A 23,978-nucleotide genomic window follows, 5' to 3' on the forward strand; every position below is an offset into this window, starting at 1 on the left:
CAAGACAAAAATGTAATCATGTACATGATGAAGAAAACTAGAAGAGTATCTTAGTTTGATTAAATATACACTGTTGAGTTTCCTTCATTTTCTTCAGGAATAACTGAAACACAAAATTCTATTGTTGGAAGACTAATGAAGAGAGAAGTATCATTGCATATGAATAATGCATATGAATAAGAATTAATTTTATGAGGACATACCTTCAAAACATGAAAGCCAACAATGCATTTTTGTTTAATCAACACCTGATGAATCATGGAAAGTCCATTACAATTTTCTAATTCATGTATTCTCTGTTGGTTATATTTAGTTAATGAAAGTATAACTCTCAGTGCTAATGCTTGAGTTTCTTCACAGCTGCTGAGTTCCACAACCTAAAAAATATACATATTTTAATTTACTGAGAGAAAAATTTAACATGTATGATTACTATTAAAGAACATCAATCTATCAGTTTTATTTGAAAGCTATTTTTTTGCTCACACTTTCCTTATTATTTAAGCACTATAATAAACAAAAATGAAAGACATAAATCCCATGATCTTTAGTTTCTTTTTTTTTTTTTTAAAGATTTTATTTATTTATTTGACAGACAGAGATTACAAGTAAGCAGAGAGGCAGGCAGAGAGAGAGGAGGAAGCAGGCTCCCTGCTGAGCAGAGAGCCCGATGTGGGGCTCGATCCCAGGACGCTGGGATCATGACCTGAGCCGAAGGCAGAGGCTTTAACCCACTGAGCCACCCAGGCGCCCCTAGTTTCTTAAATATACTAGAAAAATAAACTAAAATAACATTCACAACTGTTTAAGTCAGTACCATTTTATTAGTGATCTGAAATGTCAGCAAAATCCATCAGGTTTTTGATTAGTCCATCAACAAACAGACTCTGTATTACATGGTGTGGGAGGCAACAAAGAAGTAAAAGGCATGATATTTATCCCCAGTAGGGCCTACTATCTAGTCAAAAGATAAGATATATATATAAACCACAGATTTACCCTGTCCTTCAATTAAACCAATGCTTTCTGGCAACTACTTTATATGAAACACACATCTTATTATCATGACTAAAGTCAAAGAAGAGGGTGCCTGGGTGGCTCAGTTGGTTAAGCAACTGCCTTTGGCTCAGGTTATGATCCTGGAGTCCCAGGATCAAGTTCCACATCAGGCTCCCTGCTCAGCAGGAAGTCTGCTTCTCCCTTTGACCCTCCCTCTTCATGATCTCTCTCTCTCTCAAATAAATAATAAAAATAGAATCTCTCAAAAAAAAAAAAAAACAAAGAAGAATGAGATACGAGTGTTACAAGGGCACAGAAACTATTTTTTACTCTACTCTGCTTGGGTTAGTGAAGCATAAATAGAGAGAAGATGATTTGGAAAGATGACAGAATCCTGGAAAGAAGGAACAGCGGGTGGCTGGGAGTGAGAGACAGGAGAGGGGTAAAGGTCTAAAGCCAGAAGCTCCTGGTACAGCGAGGAGGCTGCAAGTTGCCCATTTGGCTGGATGGCAGACATCCAGTTTAAAAGGCAGCCTATGCATGCAAGGTTTTTAAGGAGATTAAATTTTATTTTTGTAGGAGAGGAGGAAAAATAGTGAAAAAAGATCCCAAGTTTTGAGTGTGACAACATACTTTAGGATTCTTATTGACAAGATCCTAAATTGGTACAAAAAAAGATTAACCATTTTCTCTAGGATCTAGTCACTGTGTAACAGTAATTATAACAAAATTACGTTTAGTATCTTGATGAAAGAAGGAAAGCCAAGGATATACATTTTAAAATTATACAAAGCTATAAAAGTTAGTCATGAAATGCTGATGAGGAGTTAAAAAGCTTTTAATTTTGGAGGACAGGGTGTGGTACATAAACAATGAATCTTGGGATACTGAAAAATAAAATTAAAAAAAATTCTTAAATACTATAGGAAAATCTACTAGATATTGGATGCAAAACATTTTTGAAAAAGAAGAAAAAAACAGTTTAGAGTATGGTGAGTCAATGCTGACAAAATATTTATAAGAACAGTAATGATATGAAATTAAGACAAACTGAGGGTTGCCAGGGGGAGGGTGCTTGGGTTAGGGACATTGGGGAGGGTATGTGCTATGGTGAGTGCTGTGAAGTGTGTAAACCTGGCAATTCACAGACCTGTACCCCTGGGGTTAATAATTAATTATATGTTAATGAAAAATAAAAAATTAATTAAAAAAAAGAACAGTAATGATAATATCAGATATTGATGTGCTCCTTATTGCAAAATCAATCAGAGGTGATAGTCCCATCGAGCAAAGCAAGCCAGTTAAGGAGACTGTAAAAACTGGGGAATGCTGCAGAAGTTACACCTAGGAATAAAATTCTGAGAATGAAAGAAGATCAAGGCAGCTTTAGTTAACAAGGAAGTGGACCTTCAGGAAGGAGAGATGATTAGTACCATTTGTACCCCCTATTTAGGATTTTAGCAATCCCTGTAAACAATCAGTATATACTTATTTACTGTCTATTTTACATCAGAAAAGATATCGTCCCTGCCCTAAGATGACAAAGTAGAACAGATAATAAACAATTTATTCTAATATAGTACTCATGACATCAAACTTTTTTCTTTTTAAAGATTTTATTTTTGGGGTGCCTGGGTGGCTCAGTGTTGTTTAAGCCTCTGCCTTTGGCTTGGGTCATGATCTCAGGGTCCTGGGATCGAGCCCCGCATCGGGCTTTCTGCTCAGCAGGGAGCCTGCTTCCCCTTCTCTCTTTGCCTGCCTCTCTGCCTACTTGTGATCTCTGTCTATCAAATAAATAAATAAAAATCTTAAAAAAAAATTTTTTTATTTTTCTTTATTTGACAGAGAGAGAGAGATCACAAGTTGGCAGGCAGAGAGGGGAAAGCAGACACCCTGCTGAGCAGAGAGCCCAATGTGGGCCTGTATCCAAGGACCCTGAGATCATGACCCTCATGGCAGAGGCTTAACCCACTGAGCCACCCAGGTGCCCCAACACCAAACTTTTTATATTTCTCCTTCTCTTTAAAAAAACTTCAAACAAACTCAAATTATTTTTTGTACTTATTTGCTGACCCTTGTTTTTTTCCATGCATCTGGAAGCTTGGGAAAAACAAGTTTCACAAACCATATTTTAAAGAATATATTCCTGGGGCACCTGGGTGGCAGGTGGTTTAAGTGTCTGACTCTTGGTCCTGGTCTCAGGGTTGTGAGATCAAGTCCCTCGACAGACTCTGTGCTCAGTAGGGAGTCTGTTTAAGTCTCCCTTTCCTTCTGCCTCTCCCTCTGCCCCTCCCCTGTGCTCTCTCTTTCTTTCAAATAAATCTTAAAAAAAAAAAAAAAAAAGAATACATTCCTTACCTATGGCCATACTACCTTGAACGTGTCCAATTGTCCAAAGAACACCTTTCTTCTTTTGGTTACTATAGCATGTATTTGTTTTCTCATTGACAATTTTAATCTTATACATTTACTTACTTATTTAAATGTAATCTCTACACCCAATGTGGGGCTTGAACTCATTACCCTGATATTAAGAATCGGACACTGTACCCACTGAGTCAGCCATGCATCCCATTAAATCTTGTACATTCAAATATTTAATTGTTCTAATTACATTTCTAGATAATAGAAAACCTCTAAAATCTCTACAATTAACAGAAACTTTGACCATGTGTGGCAGAAAGCTTGATGACTCCTTTTTTTAAAAATTTTTTCAATTTATTTATTTTCAGAAAAACAGTATTGCTTGATGACATCCTAAAAAATATGTAATTTTATCTTAAAAGTTTAATGTAGTTGACTTATAAACTTTTTGTAATTAAAAAAAAAAACCCACTGGAATTTATTAGTATTAAAGAAAAAGTTTCTCTTCAGACAAAACTCTAATCAGTGATTCTTACCCTAGCAAAGAGAAAAACAAATATACCAGTTCCACCAATCTCGTGTAGAACTCCTTGAATAGTTTTACATTCAGTAGGCCGGAGATTCTTTAGATGATGCGGTTCTAACAAAATGCTCTGCACTTCTTTTGAGCTGAAGGGTCTTTGAGAGAGTTGGGTTTTCATCTGACCTTTAAGTCTAATAACTGGCTCATAGATGGTATACTGAGCAGGACAGTTAGTGGTATAAACAACTGAAAGACTTTCCTGAAACACAAATATTTTCCTTTAGTAACTAAACAAAATTTAAAAAGTAAGGTATCAACCAACAAATAAATATTTCAAAGTGAAAAGGTGCCCAACAAATTGTTTTCTTTGACAGACATCACACTAAATAAAGGTAAACATGAGGAGCAAGGTGGCTCTCCAGACAGGAAAAGATCAGTTTCAATTAGCAGTGACCAATAATAGAAACCTTGTCAAGGCTGAGAAAGATTCCAGCTTTAACCATTGTAGAATAAACATGAAATTATACTTCCTATTGCTACTAAGAACAGCTGAGTCTTATACCACACTCATTTCATACCAGGCAATGTTGTTTGCACTTACAAATATTAACCAATCATTACAACCCCAAGAGATGGGGACTCTCGGTCAATGAATTCAAAATTTTTGCCTTGAATGTGTTCACAGGCTGGCTACTCATTTAACAGTGACTGTAAGCCAGATCTTTCTACTAGAATAAAATTCCAGACTATCATCATTCCTAATGAAAACTGAAAAGAATTTATAAAATTTCTCCCCCCAGAGGGTCATTTCCATCAGGTTCTGACTTCAGGTAGGGAGCTCAGGCTCAGGGAAATCATGTGCTGAGGTCCGTGTCTTTGCACAGAGGCTGTGGGGGCCTTGGGCTTTGATCGCTTTCAACCACGGTGGTTTAAATAATTTCATCCAGACATCATCTGGCACATCTGCATACCAACTAACACGACTACACAGTCTACAGTACATGATTATGCCGGGCAAAACAGACCCTTCAACCTTCGAGAGTTTTCATCAGGAGGCTGACAAAATGTTCACCTGCCTGAGACGAGCCCCACCTGGTACCAGCACCTTGATGGACCTTCCGCTCATGACATCAGAATCCCCCAGTTACTAAACCATGCTAAAACGGTTTCTAAAAAGAGTTTTAATGTTAAACCCTTTGAATTTTCGTTTGTGATAATTTATGTTAAATTTTATGACTAATATAATTCTTTTCAAGCAAAATAAAAGGATTAAGGTAATTTTGTGTGTGAAAACTAATGGAGTACCCCAAAACCAGAGCAGTTAGATCATTATTTGAACAAATGCCAGCTGTGTGAACTACTTGGTCTCCCTAACAAGGACCCCGTGCTGATCCTGAACCAGCTGCATCAGCATCATCTGGGATTTGTTACAAACTCAAGTTCCTAGGCCACACTTCAGACCTTACTGAATCTGAGACTCTGGCCCAGCAATCTGTTTTAACAAGTCCTCTGAGTGACTCTGATGCATGCTCAGGTTTGAGGAACAATTCCCTTGAGCATGTTTTCTCAATGGTGAGGCATTTGGGATAATTCTTCACGGCATAATACTGCCCTTGCGAAGTGGGACATCTAGCATCCCTGACCACTGCTCAATCAGAGTGGACTGCCACAGTGCCCCCAGCCCCCCATTCTTAAACACTCCCCAGGGAGAAAAAGACTGTATGCATAATATCAGATCGTTAGCTAAATTCTATAGGCATCTACACTCTGGATACTTGACCACAGACACGTATTTAATACCACTTAAGACCTACCTGTGTTTTACAACGTATCTACACTAGAATTTCTCTTTTCCTTTAGTCAAATGTTACAGCTTTAAAAAAGGATTTATTCTGATTATGAGATATATATCTCATTAACAACAAAATACATTCCAAACTAGTAGTCTTCTTCAAATAAAAATGACCTCTGACCCCTAACCATACCTCTTACAAGAAGCAAGAGAAGGCCAGTTCACAGCTAGATCTACCAATTTTTCATAGATCTTCTAAGACAAAGGCTCAGCTTTCTAGTTGCTATAATGAAAAATATCGCCCCAGGTTCCTAAATTGTATAACTAGAACAAAATATTATAATAATGCATAAAAAACAATCCGAGAACCTCATATAAGCAGAGTTAGCAATATTTTGAAAGCCAAATTCCTGCGTGTTACTGATATTAAAGAATATTCTAAAATCTGAATATATGTAATTAAAACTAATATTATAAAATAAAAATCAGTATTCATTTATAAATATGGAAATGAAATGTAATGAACAATATTTTTTAGGCTAACATGTATTTTCACTATATCATAAATATTTTTCTTGAATGACTCAGAGGTGTAAGCTAAACTCATACTTAGCATAGAAATATAGTTCTAAGGTAAAGGGAATAAAAATTTGAAACCTGAAAACAAATTCTGGGTATATCAATTTTTTTTAAGAAAAAACCATGTTCTTAGAGAGCAAAAATAGTGAGAAAGAAAGAAGAAACACTTTAGAAATTTAATTCATAGCTAATTACACATTTAATAAACATATATTATCAGTTACTATAAAGTTAAAACTTATAAAATGAAAACTTACAATTAAGAGACCAATGTCCACTTCTTTCTTGGTCATAAAAAGTTCTCTGATTTGCTCACATTGCAAAATTTCTTTATTAATATATTTGGAGTAGTCATTCACAGGCTTGCCATATTTGCATGGCATTATAGATGTATGGTTAGGTCCACAAGCATATAGATAAAAGGCCTCTTGTGAATCAATCTTAGCTCCTGAACAGAAAAAAAAAAAAGTTACTTATTTCTATCACTCCAATGAGAATTATTTTAAACCTTTATTTTTATTTATTTGAGAAAAAGGATGTGCAAGGGGAGGGGAAGAGGGGGAAAACAGATTCCTTGCTGAGCAGAGAGCCAGAGTGAGGCTTGATCCCAGAACCCTGATCATGACCTGAGCTAAAGGCAGATGCTTAACCAACTGAGCCACCCAGACACCCCTGACTAGAATTTTTCATAAGCAGCAAGAAATCATGAATTAATTTTTTCTGCCAAATTCTTTCATCTCTATAAAATTGATAAAGTCTCAAGCTCCAAATTGGAGTCATGAGTAAGCAACCTACACCAGCTACGGATGGAAAGTAAGTAAATAGATATAAGGTTAACTGTGAAGCTTGTGATAAAATAAAATCATAAAATTTTATTTGTTCCTTAGAGAACAGTTATTTTGGTTTTGTTCTGCCTTTTTTTTTTAAGTAAATGGAAACTATACTTCAGTAAATTCTTTTTAAAATAAATATGGATTAATGTCTCTACACTTCAGTAAATCCTTTTCTAAAATAAATGTGGACTGACGTCTCTATTCCTTCTACCCGTCTGTTCAATAAACACTGCCTGACTGCTATTACGTGCCAGGCTTAGTGAGATAGCTATAAATTTTAGAACATGTATTTCTTTTTTTCCTAAAATTTGATATTTTTGTAGAATATTCTAAAATTACAAGAAAGAGAATCATTCTAAGTTTACTTGTCATAATATTGCATTTTCCAGGATTATAAAACAAAGTTAATTTAACATAAGCTTTCTTTTTTGGGGGGATAGGGGTTGGGGTATGATGTATCCCCTACATGAAATGTATATATCAATTGTAAGCAGCATCTCAATTACAAAACAAACAAACAACAACAACAAAAAGAAGCATCTCAATATAAAAATGTTAAAATATTTTTAAAAGTGCATCTTGGTATCTAGATAATATAGTACTTATTAAGTATCAAGGAAGGAACAGGAATTACTATCTTATCCAGTATAATTTACTAGTTTAATACTTGTTAATTGAAAAAAAATTAGAAATCCTTTGAAGGAGAAAAATATACCATTGAAGAGGAGTAAATTTCCCAGGTCCCATTTTCCAGCCAATTGCAAAAACTCTTCTTGGGATGATAAACAATGGCCAATCATGCAAAATGTCTTATTGCTGTCAGATGACAGACTTGTTCTTCTTGGAAGCACAAAATCCAAAGTAACATCAGGTTTCCTACATTAAAAACAAAGTTAAGTCAATTATTTCAGTGACCTAAGTATTTTGCAAGCATGAATGTATAATAATGGGAAATTCTTTAGCAGTTTTCTTGGTTCAGCAGCACAGTGCCGGTGATAGGAAGAAAGAGAACGGATTTTGCGGTCTCCTGATCCACGGTGCTGGCAATACCCAAACCCCAGTGAGGGGAGCGGAACAGCGAGGCCTGCTAGTCCTGCAGCAGCCATGGGAAGTGGGACCGGACATGTGATGCCAAGTTTTCTTTGTCACTGAGTTCTGCGCCTTTCTGATTTACAGATACAAACTGACCACCTCCCCCTAATTTTTCTAAGAAGTCCCCCAGCATGGTAAGCCATTCCTAAAATTTCTTCTTTGAAGCCTTGAAAGACCACTTAGAAAAAGATGATTACCTCTTCAGGTTTGGTTCTCCCTAGCCACTGACGAGCCAGTGCTTTCTGCATTTTCTATTCTTTCCACGCTTAGTCACAGAGCTTTTGATTAGTCTCTTGTATTTACAGAAATCCTTATAAAAGAGTAGGAAAAGGAAAACTAATGCTTTCTCAAAGAGATACACACATGAGGAGAGGATGTCATCACCTGGTTGGAGGTGCAGAGTACCAAGCTTTGCCCATATTCGGAGAATGTTTTAGGTTCCATAATAAGATAATGATGGTAACTTACGAAGGGGGAGTTCATAAACAAGATGGTGTGCTTAGCTGTCAACGAGAAATTTCACATTGGTGTATCTATTTATTTAAACACTCTTCCCTAAGGCTTTCTGTTTCATAGTTAACATGTAAATATACGATTTTGATAGAAACATTTTCTGATAAAGATGTATGATAACTTTTATTTTTTTTAAATTGAGGTGTAACTGACAAACACCATTACAGTGAGGTATTTTCTATTGCCTGCATCTTTCTTGAACCAAATACGTTGCTGTGACTGAAACACTACTGCCACCTATTGGCAGCATGACTTCATACAGTTTTTTTTTTAATTTTTAATTTTTTATAAACATATAATATATTTTTATCCCCAGGTGTACAGGTCTGTGAATCGCCAGGTTTACACATTTCACAGTACTCACCATAGCACATACCCTCCCCAATGTCCATAACCCCAGCCCCCTTCTCCCAACTCCCATCCCTCCAGCAAACCTCAGTTTGTTTTGTGAGATTAAAAGTCACTTATGGTTTGTCTCCAGTTTTTAAGGGTAAAGAAAGCTGCTTTACAAGATGAAATCGACAAATATTAAGTATCCACCATGTGCCATATATTCCTACCACATTTGTGGGCTCATCATTAAATCACAACATAAACTACTAATAACTTGTTTTTCAGTGTTATCATATATTAAACATTTTCTCTTGAAATACATTATTTACAGAAATTATGCTATTAGTTCAGAAAATATTAAAGATAGTACCAAATTTAAATCAAGGGAATAATATAATTGTCCTGGTCACTTGCTTTTCAGTCTACTAACAGATGAAATCATTACTTACTTTGTACCAAATGGCAAAAAATTCCTTTAAAGTAATGTAGGAATATGTGAATGAAGAGACTATGCTCACTAACTCTCTACAGTGAACATCTAAATTCTCCTATACCTGTTACATGGTCTGATTCGGAAGAAGGCTGTGGGGGTGGGAAAACTTCAGGTTCTAAAGCATGGGCTGTATCTAAGGTCAAGGTTCAGCTGTATTCTTCTGGCATGACTTTACGCCATTCTGGGTCTCAACTGTCTCATATGTAAAATAGAGGAAACAATATACCTACTTCCCGGTGTTGTCAGGAGACCAAACGGTAATCTGTGTAAAGTGCTGACTACAGCACATGTTGAAAGCTCAAGAAATCAGGCGAGGGTCCAGGAGAAAGAGGTTCACTATTCATAGCCCTTATCCCCAACTCCAACCTATCTAACTCTAGGTTCTGAAAAAAAAAAAATATTGACTGGCTGAAGACTGAGAATTTCTCAGAAAATATTTTATTTGGAATATGGGGACTTCAGTGACATATTTCCTGGATTTTTAAAACGAACACACAAAAACTGAATTAAACTGATTTTATTTCCAAAGACTGTTCTTTCCTGTAGCGGACCCTGGGGACTGACTACCCTAGGCCACTCACAGGCCCCCTCTCCCCTACCCTCCTCTAGCACTGAGGCTGGACAGCTGTAAGCCATCAACTTGATAGCCTCCCTGGCTGTCCCTTTGTTCCCATGGGCCCTTTCCTCTGCCTGAAATGTCCTTCCCCCTCCACTGCTCACAACATGCTCCATCTCCCCTTGAGGTCTTCGCTTAAATAATCAATCTTTTCCCAAAGAGGCCTTTCCTGATCCACCTGATCCATCTCTCTGGGGATCTGTTATAACTCCATAAAATGTGTCATAATTTGTAATATGCATATAATTGTGTTTGCTTGTTGTCTGCTTCCCCCTTAGATTGTGAGTTCCAAGAACGCACGGAACTTGAGTCTTGAGCCTTGTTTACCATTTCCCTCAGCCTACTGCAGCACATTCTGGGCACACAGTCATTCCTCTGTGGGTCTAATCTACTTTGAGGGATATTTGAGAGAATTGGGAGACAGTGTTTAGAACACACCTAGCAAAAAGTCTGCAACACAACAGGTATATAATATTTTACAGTCTGTTCAATTACACCTAGATACCTCATCTTGAAATTCAAAACCTGCCTGTCAAGTAGCTTTGCCATACGCATTCATTTCTCTTTCTCATTATTCAACTTAGAATCTTCCTTCCAGCCAGCCTGACCCCATCTCATGCTATACCAGTTTCCAATTCTGTATCTCCTTTTATGTTCTTTCATTCATAAAATATTTCCCAACTCTTATAAATCTAAGATATATTACAGCTTTCTCAGGGTTAAATTTTACATTAATTTATTCCAGAAAATATTTTTTATTAACTTGATCCACAAGTTCTCCTGGTCAGTAAACATCACATAGTATTATACCTGAATCTATCACCTGGTATGTTTCAAGGACCCTATCTTAATCTATCACCTGACACACTGGCTTATATTTTTCCCTAGTCATTCTAATTTCTTTTGAAACCCTGAGTTAATTTAGGTATTAGCCTTTAAAAAAATTTAGGTTTTAGCCTGATTAGCCACTTAATTGAAATAATTCCTTGTGGATTCATTTTATAAATGTATATAGGCTTAAGGGCCCAATTGTAGGTTCTGTTCTTAGATCTAACATATACTCTGCATAATGTCTCAAAGTCCAGATTTGTGCATGTTCCCCCAAACTCAAATATTAATTTTCACCAGTGCCCAGTATGGGAAATTAATTTTGTATTAGAGTGATAAGTAGGAAAAAAAAAACATCCAACTGTGACACAGATTCCTGCATTAACATATAGCACATTTTATCTATAGTTTCCTATAATACGTTTCAGAAGCTATGACAAACTAACTTAAAATAGTAAAAGAAGTTAGCATTTATTTAAAATGTTTCAAACCTCTGCCCAGAGATCCATATGGAGATTTTCCCATGGTTATTCTTTTTCCCTTGGGGCTGCTGCAAGTAGGTGAGAACTAAATGCTGCCATTTGCTTGGGACGAAAATATTCTCCTGTGATTCAACCTGTGCCAGTAAAACAGCTTTTGTATCATCATTTGAATCCATGCACATTCTACAAAAAGAGACAAAGTACAGGTTGGAAACATGGAATTTCTGATCTCAGCATTTAATAAATGTATAACAACTAAAATTCCATATATTTAAATGAGATTAAAAAGCAGTTGTTTTTAAACTAACTAGAAAAGTCAGTAGGTCTTTGTTTTGCACCATAAAATCTGCTTATTTTCTTATATTGTTGTCTCAATTCATGAGCAAAAATAGATGATGCTCATTTGCTGGTGTTAATAATTTAAGCATTAATTTTCAAAATTCATTTTCAAAAAAACTTGTTACTATTTCTACAGACATTGTCCTTTCAGAAATTACAATATAATATTTTATTCATACAAAAATTAATACATGTTGTACATAAATGTCTAAATGCCAGAATGTACTGGAGGTCTATCCTACTTGGAGGAACTACTGAGAGAATTAGGATACAATGTCTATAAAGTATCAAGTATGATTTATAACAAAAAGCATATATCCCCTAAATAACATATTTTTATTTAGTTTTAAGTTTACAAAGATAGTGTCATACTATTCATACTCACTCAATACAAGTAAAATATTTGTATCTATACTAGTTAACAAGGGAGGTAGAAGAAAAGACCAGGTCTCGAGAATAACTAAAGTTTATAAGATAATGTCTATTAAATATGTAATCTGGGAAAACAGTTGTCTGATAATAACATTTTAGGGTGACTACAATCTGATAGAATACTACCATGGATAAGACTTCAGCAAGCATTTGATCTAAAATCTAATTGAGGGGCACCTGGGTGGCTCAGTGGGTTAAAGCCTCTGCCTTCAGCTCAGGTCATGGTCCCAGGGTCCTGGGATTGAGCCCCACATCGGGCTCTCTGCTCAGCAGGGAGCCTGCTTCCTTCCTCTCTCTCTGCCTGCCTCTCTGCCTACTTGTGATCTCTGTCTGTCAAATAAATAAATAAAATCTTTAAAAAAATAAATAAAATAAATAAAAAATAAAATCTAATTGAGAATGAACACAATCTACTTTAGAGTTTAATTATAGATTTTTTGATAGAATAATACATTGTTACAGAGGTGGTTATTAGTGACTATTAGAATGTATCTTCTATTTAAATAATCTTTTTCTGATTTGCTATAATGATCTTTATTAGCATATAAATTATTTAAATACATGATCTATTCATGGCGAGGTTAAGGATAATCAATACCGAAAGATAAAAGTGCCACTGTGGGGATCAGCCCACACTTGGATCATAAGAGCTTTGGATCCTAATGAAATCATATGGATACATCCTTCTTCTATGAGCCTTTCACCAGGATTTATGTACTCTGCACCCTCCGGTCTGTTGTTCTCTACGAAAAAAAGATGTTAGAATAATCAGTAAAGCGGTTGATCATAAAGCTGAGTGGAAAAGCGCATTTGAAGGAACACAATGTGGTTGTCCATTTGTAGTAAATTATTTACCGGGATGTCTAAATCTGACCTGTTCCAAACAATATTCCCGAAGTTGAGACACTAACTCCAAAAAAACACGAGGACTGAAAACAGTATCTGAGTGCGATACACATTTCAAAATCGATGATAACTAGCAGCTAACTGTGGGAATGAACAAACCACCGACGGCACTACCAAAATCATCCTACAATTATTACAATAGCATGATTTTAGAAAATTGATTTTAGAAAAATTGTGGTGTTTAAATATATTCTGGTGTAGACTCTCTGATGAGTCATCTTTGAATATAATTGCTAAGTGATTCTGAAACTCTAAAATGTTCTCTAAGGCAAGCTAATGTAATGCCTTATGCTTTGGACTATTGGGTTATTAGTCCCGACTTTAAGTGGTTTCTTACCATGCTAATTCCAGCGCCATCAAGTATGTATAATGACCTGAATCCTTGAGCCATCCATGCTGTTACTATGCTGTGTGACTTTATGTGAAGCTATATTAATAAAGACGTACCAAAATACAAAATGCACGTCTAAGGGTTCAGACTTTCAGAGAGGATGAACACCACCAGTTATGAGACTGTATATATATATTTGTTGCCATTTTTCAACAGGTATAAATACTACCAATTTTTCAGAATACTGCCCCTAAACGACAGTAGTCTTTAAAAGAAAGAGTTAAATTCATTGATTATTTTGAGGACCACTGCCCAAGATATGAGATGTATATAGAATTCATGGCTGATACAATACTAGTGTTTCCATATAAAATCTGACTTTGCACAAATAAAAGACTAGAACAAAAACCAGTATGCACGCAGGTACCGTAAAGTAGGAATATGACAAATGTTTCTTAATTTAATGCTCACAACAACCTGATGAGGTAAATTTTATTGTCTCCCTTTAGAGGGTGAGAGAACCGAGGTGCTGTGGGGTTCAATAACTTGCTCAATGTCACAAAGCTGGTGTAGTGGCAAAGGGAGTGTTATTAACATAATATTTTCTTCTCTGTTCCCTTCAAAATTTTGATATTTACACTATTTTTAAATGTTCTTTTTAAATGTTTATGTAGAATTGTCTGAAATATATGTTTTCTAATATATTTTTATAAAAAAATTTTTTAATTCCCAGGTCACTGTGTATATTTATTTCATTTTATAAGAGCCTGTTCACATTGTGATTGCCCCCACTTAAATGGGAAAGCAATGTGCACTGTTTATAGTGTCATGGTGGCATTTAAGCTCTGGAATTGAATATAGGTGGGTTTAAATCCCTTTCCATCACTTACCAGCTCTATAAATTGGTCATGCTATTTAATTGCATCTGCAAATATGGACAGAATGAGCACTTAATTTATTGAATTGTTGTGAGGATTAAAAACTATGTAGAAAGAGCGGAGCAAAGTGACACCCACACAGAGAGCTCTTAGCACTCATGAGACAGCATCAGCACGACAGGATCTCATGTATGTTGCTTTGGAGCTATCAGTTCTTAGGTGGCAAAGCTCCAATTCCCAAAAGAAATGCTCTAACTACCTAAGTTTTTAGAAAGTTTGGCTTCCTAGGCTACCTGGCAAAAGTACACAAATACGCTGTGCTAATAACATGGAAATGTGTCTGGAGAAGTGGATGCAAAGCTCCTGCAAGGACATCAGGTGACCTTTCCTAGTCCTCAGTCTTGAGAGTGTCAGTAAGGACTTTCCTTTCTGTCTGGGAGTCAGTGGCAGAGGACCTGCCCTGAAGGCCTGGTGTTGTGAAGCGGGGCGCCAGTGTGGGGTGTAAGCTCTGTGCAATGCAGAGCTCCAGAGGGACCTCCATGAAGAATAAACCCCTAACCATTTCTCTCCTCTAGTCATTTCATTCATCCGTGGCTCCTAACAATCAGCTCTGCGTTGCTTCTCACCACATAAACTGTTTTTTTAACAAACAGGTTCTTCCTGCCCTAGTCATATGAAGAATGAGACAGTTTTGTGGAAGCATAAAAGGGATTCCATCAGTTATAGAAAGCACTGGAATGGGAATGATTCTGACTCTGGAGAAAAGCTGATGCATCCAGACATCTGGTGACAGGAGCTAGGAGAGGCGCACAGAGGTAGGACGCAGCACAAGGAGAAGAATTGAACGACAAGAGAGAAAGGACATGAAATGGGGCTCACACTGGCTGGGGCATAGGGAGCAGAAGGTCAGAAAAGTGGCTCTAGGGTTGCATCCTTCCCTTCTCTAATATCAGGAGTCACCCTAATCCAGTAATGGGACCAGGAAAGAGGCAGGAAATGGGGCTGGGGACTGCCAGCCAGGGCAGTTGGGTATGCAGTGGTTTCGCTGGGGCAGTAACCCAGTGCCCCGGCCCCAAGGCAAAAATATACAAGAAAAATGACGTTTTCAAGGCTATCTGACAACCCAGGCTTCGTAGTCAGGGCCTGCCGTTAGGAAGGCACTCGGGGTGAAGAACACACTCGGAGCACATGAGGACATCGCTGTGTTCTTACAGCTCAACCAAACCTGCAGTCAGGAAAGGCTTAGTGTAACAGGTAACAGGTAACGGCAACATCATACCTGTTCTATCCAAACTACTGTCCCGTAATGTTAAGGATTTGTTTCTTTTCTTGATCTTCTTTCCTTTCTCCATGGTTCTCTCAGCTTCGTGGACACACTCCACATTAAACCACAGTGAGATGCTGAAGCCTTCTGACAGGTGGGGCCAGCAGTTCTGCCCCAGCAAGGCCAAGTGGACTGGGGCTATGTGCCAAGAGGAGAGCAGCTGCTGGGGGAAACTTCCGCTCTCGGTCCCTTTCCTGCTCCGGGAACTCCGTGCTCTTCTTAATAATCCCAGGGCCTTACTGTTTAGAATCCCAGGGCACTTTTGTGATGAAACACCATTGCTTAAATTTGGAGTATGCAGGAGAGGGAAGGTTAGGTACTGGGAAGGACTCATCGTAATGTCGCTTTCAATAATTTTCAGAATACCCAGAAGAAGTACTTCCTAGAGAAAAAGAATAAATAAATACAAAATGTACACTGAAATTCAGGTTATAAATGAAAATACAAGCGTATCTACACACATATCAGCATTCCTAGTTAAGTGCCTATTTCCTATCTACCATACCCCTAAAATGTTCACAAGGTAAAAAGATTTTATTCTTTAAATATGTAATCTCTCATGGTTAATATTAGATTTAGGTGCCTTTTTTTTTTTTTTGGCACAAGCCTGAAAGTTATGAATTGGTTTTAAGTATTAGATGTCAACTCTAATAATTATATCCAGAATAATTTCTACAAAGAAAGATGTATATTTCCTAGTAGGCTATAGTTGCTTCTTTAAATTATTTTTAAGTGAGGGATAGAACTAGAGACCTTACAAATTCTCCAGATTTCTGAATGATATTTACAGCCTGACTGACTTCATAAAATTGAGTGGCTCAATTACTTTTCAACTTATTTTACATGACTTTTCTAATCAAATAAATTTTCTTTCATCTGTTTTGGTAAACCAAAGTAAGGGTTTTTAGGTTTTACTTACAAATTATAAATTTTGGGTTAAATGTAGAATTATAGAAAATGTAAGAGAGGAGATGAGCATTTAATTAAAGAGAAAAGTAATGACTAAGGAGACAAGTGGAGTAGAGAAGAGTATCTTAGTCCAATACACTGCCGAGTGTGTGCCCTATGCCTGAAATAACAGCTAATGTTGATGACGATGATGAGAACTGCACCACTTAGGGAAAGTACAAGAAACATTTCATAAATACAGTCAGTTATCAAGTATCTACACTAGTATTTGTTAACCTTGTGTTCCACATAGCCCCTCGGGGTCCACAAGCTGGAGTAAGCTGCTGAAATGGGCAGGACTCAGGAACATTCAACCTTGCTTCAAATTAAGTAGCTCCAAGCTTTTGTTTTATTTGCTTATGCTTCTAGCCAAGATTTCATTATTAAAATGAGTTTCTCAGTAAAGAACAGTTGAAAAGTCACTAAGCTACACCCATGAAAAGAAGTGATAGAAGATACGTGAAGGGTAGATAATAACTTTCTAAAAAGAGGATAATCTTTAAAATGGTAAAAACTAATCAGAATTAAGTTCTCTTTACTAATTAAAATTACTTAGCGTTTCTTAAGAACAACGACTTGGGGTGGGATAAGGCAATGGGACTATGAGCCCAGTGACCACGCTGGTTAGCCAAAACAGAAGTGAAAGTTAAAATAAGTGCAAATAATAAAATGATGAAGAACTTTACACATATTAACATGGAGTTGACTGCATAATCATTACCACATTAAAAGACAGAACTTAGTGATTTCCAAGTCATTTTTAAAAATATTCTATTAAGTATCAGTGAAAATATTTTAAAATTATGGCATATTTACTGTACAAGGAGATTTCTCCAGAAATATTCTCAAAAGAAGGGTTAACTCTTCTGAACATGTTCTTGAGCTCATCAAAGATACCAAAAGATCCGCCAATACTCTTTGGCATGCTAAATTAAAGAAAGATAGAGGGGAAAAAATTAAAGCCAATACATAATAAAAGGTTCCAGACAAACAATTTCACTGAAAGAGATCAAATACTATTGTCACATCTTCAATGGATTATAAACAACTAATAATCCAAAAATGTGCTGAAAAAATAGCAATACAATTAAATGCAAACCAACCCACTGACAAAAAAAAACAAAACAAAACAAAAAACCACTTTTCTTAAAGATGGGTCCTTTCCCAGGAGAGGTATTATTTAAAGAAGCATAAATTAACACAGTATTTGTTAAAGAAGTTGACACTGTCAGTAACCACAAAATAGTCTGCTACCTTATTTTGAAACTATTTAAATTATAACTATTACTTTCTATATTAAATGGAAGTGTAAACATTAAAGATTATGAAAATACTTAAGTATCACAAGCAATTATTTTGAACATTTTCATTGTGAGGTTTAGAATAAAATATCATGGGTAGTACATAAATTCATAGAACTTTTTAGAATAAAGTAACTAATATCTGTAGCATACATTATAGTGTCCAAAGTATATTCACATGCATTACCTCAGCTAATCCTCACCCAAAAAAGCCCTATAGTGAAATCTTATCTCCTTTTAGATATGACAGAAATAATCCCGATGAGGAAGCTGAGGAAAGCAGCCCTGTTTCAGCACCATGTTTTGTAGAGGTGTGAGCTGAGGCAATAGTGGAACAGTAGGTATATCTGGAAAGAAACTTGAAATTGAGACTATAAAATAACATGGACTTTACCCTGTAAGAAACACGAACCCATGAAAGGTTTTAAAGTAAGAACTATGAAAAACTAGAAAAGAAAGGAAAATAATTATTTCTCTTGCCTTTCCTTTATGAATGATTGTAACTGAGCATAACCAAACAGTTGATGAGAGCAAGTTTTCTTTAAGTATTCCAGCTTATGCAAGAAGATGGCATGACAGCATGTTACCATTCTGCACGTTCCTAGCCTATGACCATCCATGGCTCCCAGTGTCCCCCAAAGAGAGGCAATCAGACATTATGTGCCTCTGATGGAGGCACAGATTCCTGCCTGTAAAATATTCCAGTCAAAAAATGGTCAAAACCCAAATCTGATTAGGTTTCTAGATCTTACTGCCAGCTGAAGGAAATGTAAGACAGAGAGGATCCTGTTAAACAATTCCCAGGGACATAACTGCCAAAAATCAGAATGCAGATGCCTCATGATAGATGACCTGGTTTCTTCAACCAAAAAAAATTGCAAGGGTGGGGAGAGTAGACACCTACAGATGAAAAGATTTGAGATATATCTGCTAACTATAATATATGAACCTAAGTAGGATTCTGATTTTTTTTAAAAAGCACTATAAAATAAGTGTTAGATAATCACGGGCTGGGAGGGCAGGATAAAGTAGTATGATCAAAGTAAAGTATATGTATGTGCTTACACTTTCCTTTTTTTTTTCAGTTCTAAACCAAAAGGTTCCAGTTCAAAATGAGGGAATGAAGATATATATATATTTATATATATTTGCCTTTGTCTACTACTGAAAACCCACCGAACTGAAAGTACAGAATTATAAAAAGAAAGAAATCTGTAACAGCAAAAAGAGTGAGGAAGTCAGTGGGCACTGGGGGCACAGCAGATGTAAAAATATTTCGTGAAGATGGAAGGGCAGAGAGATAAAAGAGAAAGCTGCTGCTTAGAATCTCTTTGAATTACAAAAGGACTCCCAGAAAAGGAGAACCCATAGGTCTGTCTATATTCCGGAGAGGAAGTAAGGATAGGGCTACAAATGCAGGGATTCATACAAGGTCTGTCTGGAAACACCTACCTCTCTCCTAAATTCTGAATACAGAGTACAGATAGCTCGGCTTTTACTTTTATATGCCCCCAGCCTGAAAACTGTTTAAAGAAACTCCCTGGATTGTCAGGCAAGGACTGAGACGGAACATGGGACAATCAGCATCAGGCTACCAGGTAGACATATACAGTCTGCAGACAGGCCAAGTTGCTCAGCTAAGGGAAAAAGTACGAGCTAAAAGAAAACTGGAATGCTATTCACCAAGCCATGCCTCCTGGCATTGAGCTGTGTTGCCCAGATGAAGGAGGGCTTTTTCTTACACAAAGACACTATTCACTAGCCAAGCCCTATATGTGGAGGACATATTTTTCTAATGTACACAAAATGCCATTTGAGGTAACAGTAGCCCTAATGGCCCTCCCAAGTGAAGCTCTCTTTATATGGTATTTGGGGAGCCTCTATATTCCACTGGCACATGCACACAGAGATCTTCAACATACTGCCTGTTCAGGGCAGATGCCAAACAGGAAGACAAATTTTCAATATTAGCTTCAACAGCTTTCTTAAATAGAAATAGCCAAAATAGGTTCAAAAAGTATTTGAGGATTAGCAACATAAATAAGAAAAACCAAGATATAAAAGACAAATAAATTGATTAACTGACCCGAGAGAGAAAATAAATAATTTAGGGTAGAGAAGATATCTTTCTAAAATGTTAGTGACTAAATCCAGATATATTTAAGAAGATATTATATTCTTATATGAAAATGGAATAACCAGAAAACAAACAAACAAAAAGAAGCTCTTAAATATTAAGAGATAACTGCCAAAATTAAAAATTGAACAAAAGGTCAAAAGGTTGGAATAGAATGGAAGAAATCTGCCAAAACATGGCACAAAAAGAGAGAAGGAGGTAATGTGACAGGAAAGCTAAGGCATGCAAGACCAATTCAGGAAGGCCCAAGATTATGATCAGAATGTAGGAAAGAAGAGAGCAGAAAACATGCAGAGGAGAAAACTACTCTTTTCTTTGTGACTGTAAGTTCGACCTTCCTAGATATGACACCAAAAGCATTGTGACAAAAGCAAAAACAGATAAATTGGTCTTCACCAAAATAAAAAATGTGTGCTTCAATTATACATCATCAGGAGAGTGAAAAGATAAGCCAAGGATTGAGAGAAAATATTTCAAGTCATACACCTTTGATAAGGGGCTTTTATCTAGAACATACTTAAAAATTCTTAAATTCAATGACTAAAACCACAAATTACTGTATTTGAAAATAGGTAAAGGGGGGTGCCTTCAGTCGATTAAGTGGCTGCTTTCAGCTCAGATCATGATCCCAGGGTCCTGGGACTGAGCCACTTGTTGGGTTCCCTGGGCAGCAGGAGCCCGCTTCTCCCTCTCTCTGCCATTCCCCCTGCTTGTGCTCTTTCTCTCTCTCTCTCCTCCCTTGGTTGCTCTAGCTGTATCTCAAATAAATAAATAAAATCTTTTAAAAAGTGGGTAAAAAATTGAATAGAAATTTCTCTAAAGATATCCAAGGAAGATGCACAGATGGCCAGCGAGCACATGAAAGTATGTGTGATAACATTAGCCATCAGGAAAATACAAATCATAACCACAGTGAGAGTAACATGGCAGGCCCACTAAGATGGATATAACGAAAAAGACGGGTCATAACAAGTGTTAGCAAGGATGTGCGGCGATTAGAATCTTCATATACTGTATAGAATATAAAATAATGCAGCCACTTTGGAAAACACTCTGGCTGCTCCTCATCTGAAAGTTAACACTATACCCAAAAGAAAAGAAAACACATGTCCATGTGGAAACTAGTACATGAGTGGTCATAGCATTATTCCTAAGAGCAAATAAGTGGTAATGTTTGCACAACTCTGCAAATATACCAAAAAACACAGAACTGTATATTTTAAATGGGTGAACTGTGTAGTGTAGGAATTTTCTCTCAGTAAAACTGTCATTAAAAGGTAATGTGACAGAGTTTCTCAGAGCTAAGCCAGAAATAAGTTTTCATATCTAAAGGACCCACTAAGTGTCTACCACAATAAATACAAACATACCCATATACTAAATAAGTAAATGGAGAAGGAAAAGCTTTTCTTTATGGTATAATCCCAATTAAATATAAAAAGAATAATGGAAATAGAAAATCACTATTTGGCAAATACCACAGAATTAACAATTTCAGTCAAGAATCATCAATGGGTGCCAAGGATTAGTGGGTTCAAGTATGATGAAAAGAAAATATTTACATAGTCTCAAGTTATGTACCCCACAAGATACTTACTAATTATAAAGAGAAAACAGTAACTTTACAATGGAGAAACCTGGCAAGACACCACCTTAACCAAGTGATCAAAGTCAACATCACAGTAATAAGATACAGACATCATGAACCACAATATGATGCACTTTGAAAGGTACAACGTCACTTAGGTGGTCTGTTTGTCAAAAATGTATCACGGGAATTTAATCATGAAGAAACACCTGACAAACCTGAATTAATGTTACATGTATGTTAGACTTCTCCAACTAAAATATAAGTTTCTATTATAATGTCACCACATTACATATTCATTATGAATTCCTCAAATGTCTGTGAAAGTACAGAGTGGAGAGTGGCACTCAGTGTCTGATAAGGCAGGAACACAAGGCCAAGTCTATGTACATGACCCTGAACAACTCACTCAATCACTTGGAATCTAGACATTCCTCTCTATAAAATCAAGATACGATATGGTATGTCTATTGAACAAAAGAGATGATGCATATAAAGCGACTTTTGAAATCACAGGGCACTATGCCAATGGAAGTCATTATTAACTCTTCATTTCACATAACAACAAAATAATTTCAAAGCTATTGTGTAAAACTAACAGTTTCAACGCACCTTGAAAATCAGAATCAGCCTGTGTTAAAATACTCAAGAACCCTCCTAAAAGATTTTTCACAGTTCCCTGAAGATTAAAAAACAAAACATAAGAAATTAAATTTCTTACCTCATGAAAGCATGAAGTAACTGTAATGTCATAATAAATTATTTGATACTCTACTATCTATACATATATAAATATTTTCAAATAACTGAGAAGAATGCTATGTGTACAATTACACACTTTTCATTTTCTTTTTTTTAGGTGGTTTATACATTTATGTTTTTCATACTGTTTTTGTTTTCTGGTTTTTCAAAAACAGTGACTATATATTAAATGTAATTTATAAACTATTACCCATTCTCAGAAATAATACAAGGATTAGTTAGCAAACAACATTAATTCTTTATGCTGCTTTAGAGAACTATGGAATTAAAAGATTTTTAGAACACCATTTGTACAAAAAAACATACCTAAGGTATTATAAAAGATAAATAATCATCTCAATTTTCAGACAAGTTGAGTTCTAAATAAGGAGATGAATGACTGGGGCATGCGTGTAATAAACATTCACCGCATTTACTATATGCATCTTTTACCTGTTGCATGAGTAGAAAGATATTCTTTTCCTTCTGTCTGATGATTTTCAAAAAACTCTCAAATACGTGGGCAAGTACATCAAGTTTGGCTTTACCAGTTGAAAGTAAATTTAATTCCAGCATACAAATCTCGGGATATATGATTTCCCCTTCAGTGAAGGTTTCCATCAAGTCCTTTGAACTGCTTAACACACTAAAACTTTCTGCTTCAGGTTTTAAGTCTACACCTGAAAGAGGAAAAGAAAAAGATGATTTTTATTCCCTAAACCCTGAATAAATGTTTCAAATCTCACTTAACATTTTAGGAGATCTTGTGCCAAAGTGCCCTTTGTAAGAAGATTCTCACACAGCCTTTTCCTACATGCCATCTTTTGATTAGAATAAGTATCTTGGAAAATCAAGTCTAATGGATATTTTGAAGATAAATGAGTGGCTTAAAAGTAATTTTGATCTTCAATAGAATTATAAATATCAACAGTAACTTTTATAGACATAAGATACAGGGGCACCTGGGTGGCTCAGTGGGTTAAAGCCTCTGCTCTCGGCTCAGGTCACGATCCCAGGATCCTAGGATCAAGCACCGCATTGGGCTCTCTCCTCAGCAGGGAGCCTGCTTCCACCTCTCTCTCTATCTACCTGCCTCTCTGCCTACTTGTGATCTCTGCCTGTCAAATAAATAAATAAAATCTTAAAAAAAAAAAAGATACAGATTTAACACATTTTATCTGGCACAAGTGGGAAAAACACTATCCCAAACTTTCTGACCCCAAAATACCTAAATCACAGGCTAGTTCATTTGCCCGTTCAGATCTCTGTGAAAAAGACAGCTTCAGCTATTGGTTGGATAAATTCTAAACTTTGTCTTCTTCATAAGTGAGAAATGAACACTGTCACTGAATATTACATTTTGGAAAATTTGACTGATGTGCTCTTAAAACTGACTATAGCGCTGTTTTAAAAATGTTCATGTAGTTAAGAAATTTATAAATGTCTACATGATTAAGAACTAATCAGCAAGCCTATAAAAAGGAGGAGGTCTGTCATTATGAAATGTCAGTACACAGATAAAACCTACACCATCGAACTAATATTTTTTCCAAAAGAGCTTGCTCAGAAGATAGGAATGGGGGGAGATGGGAGGAAAGTGGTTAAA

General features: G+C 36.2%; 1 protein-coding gene across 8 annotated transcripts in view; it reads right to left on the bottom strand.

Annotated features, from left to right (window-relative positions):
• LYST (lysosomal trafficking regulator) overlaps positions 1–23,978 on the bottom strand; it is a 170,804-nt gene that overhangs the window by 95,390 nt on the left and 51,436 nt on the right. For all 8 annotated transcript variants that reach the window (XM_045087285.1, XM_045087284.1, XM_013048559.2 and 5 more), the window contains 10 exons: positions 22,826–23,052; positions 22,244–22,310; positions 17,422–17,531; positions 15,613–16,039; positions 12,817–12,961; positions 11,457–11,630; positions 7,806–7,966; positions 6,515–6,705; positions 3,900–4,145; positions 204–377 (listed from right to left, as the gene is read on the bottom strand). In XM_045087285.1, coding sequence (XP_044943220.1) covers positions 204–377; positions 3,900–4,145; positions 6,515–6,705; positions 7,806–7,966; positions 11,457–11,630; positions 12,817–12,961; positions 15,613–16,039; positions 17,422–17,531; positions 22,244–22,310; positions 22,826–23,052 — 1,922 coding nt within the window. The remainder of the gene's footprint in view (positions 1–203; positions 378–3,899; positions 4,146–6,514; positions 6,706–7,805; positions 7,967–11,456; positions 11,631–12,816; positions 12,962–15,612; positions 16,040–17,421; positions 17,532–22,243; positions 22,311–22,825; positions 23,053–23,978) is intronic.

This window comes from Mustela putorius, unplaced genomic scaffold (assembly GCF_011764305.1).
Source record: "Mustela putorius furo isolate JIRA1106 unplaced genomic scaffold, ASM1176430v1.1 tig00001075_pilon_pilon_pilon, whole genome shotgun sequence".
Taxonomy (NCBI): domain Eukaryota; kingdom Metazoa; phylum Chordata; class Mammalia; order Carnivora; family Mustelidae; genus Mustela; species Mustela putorius.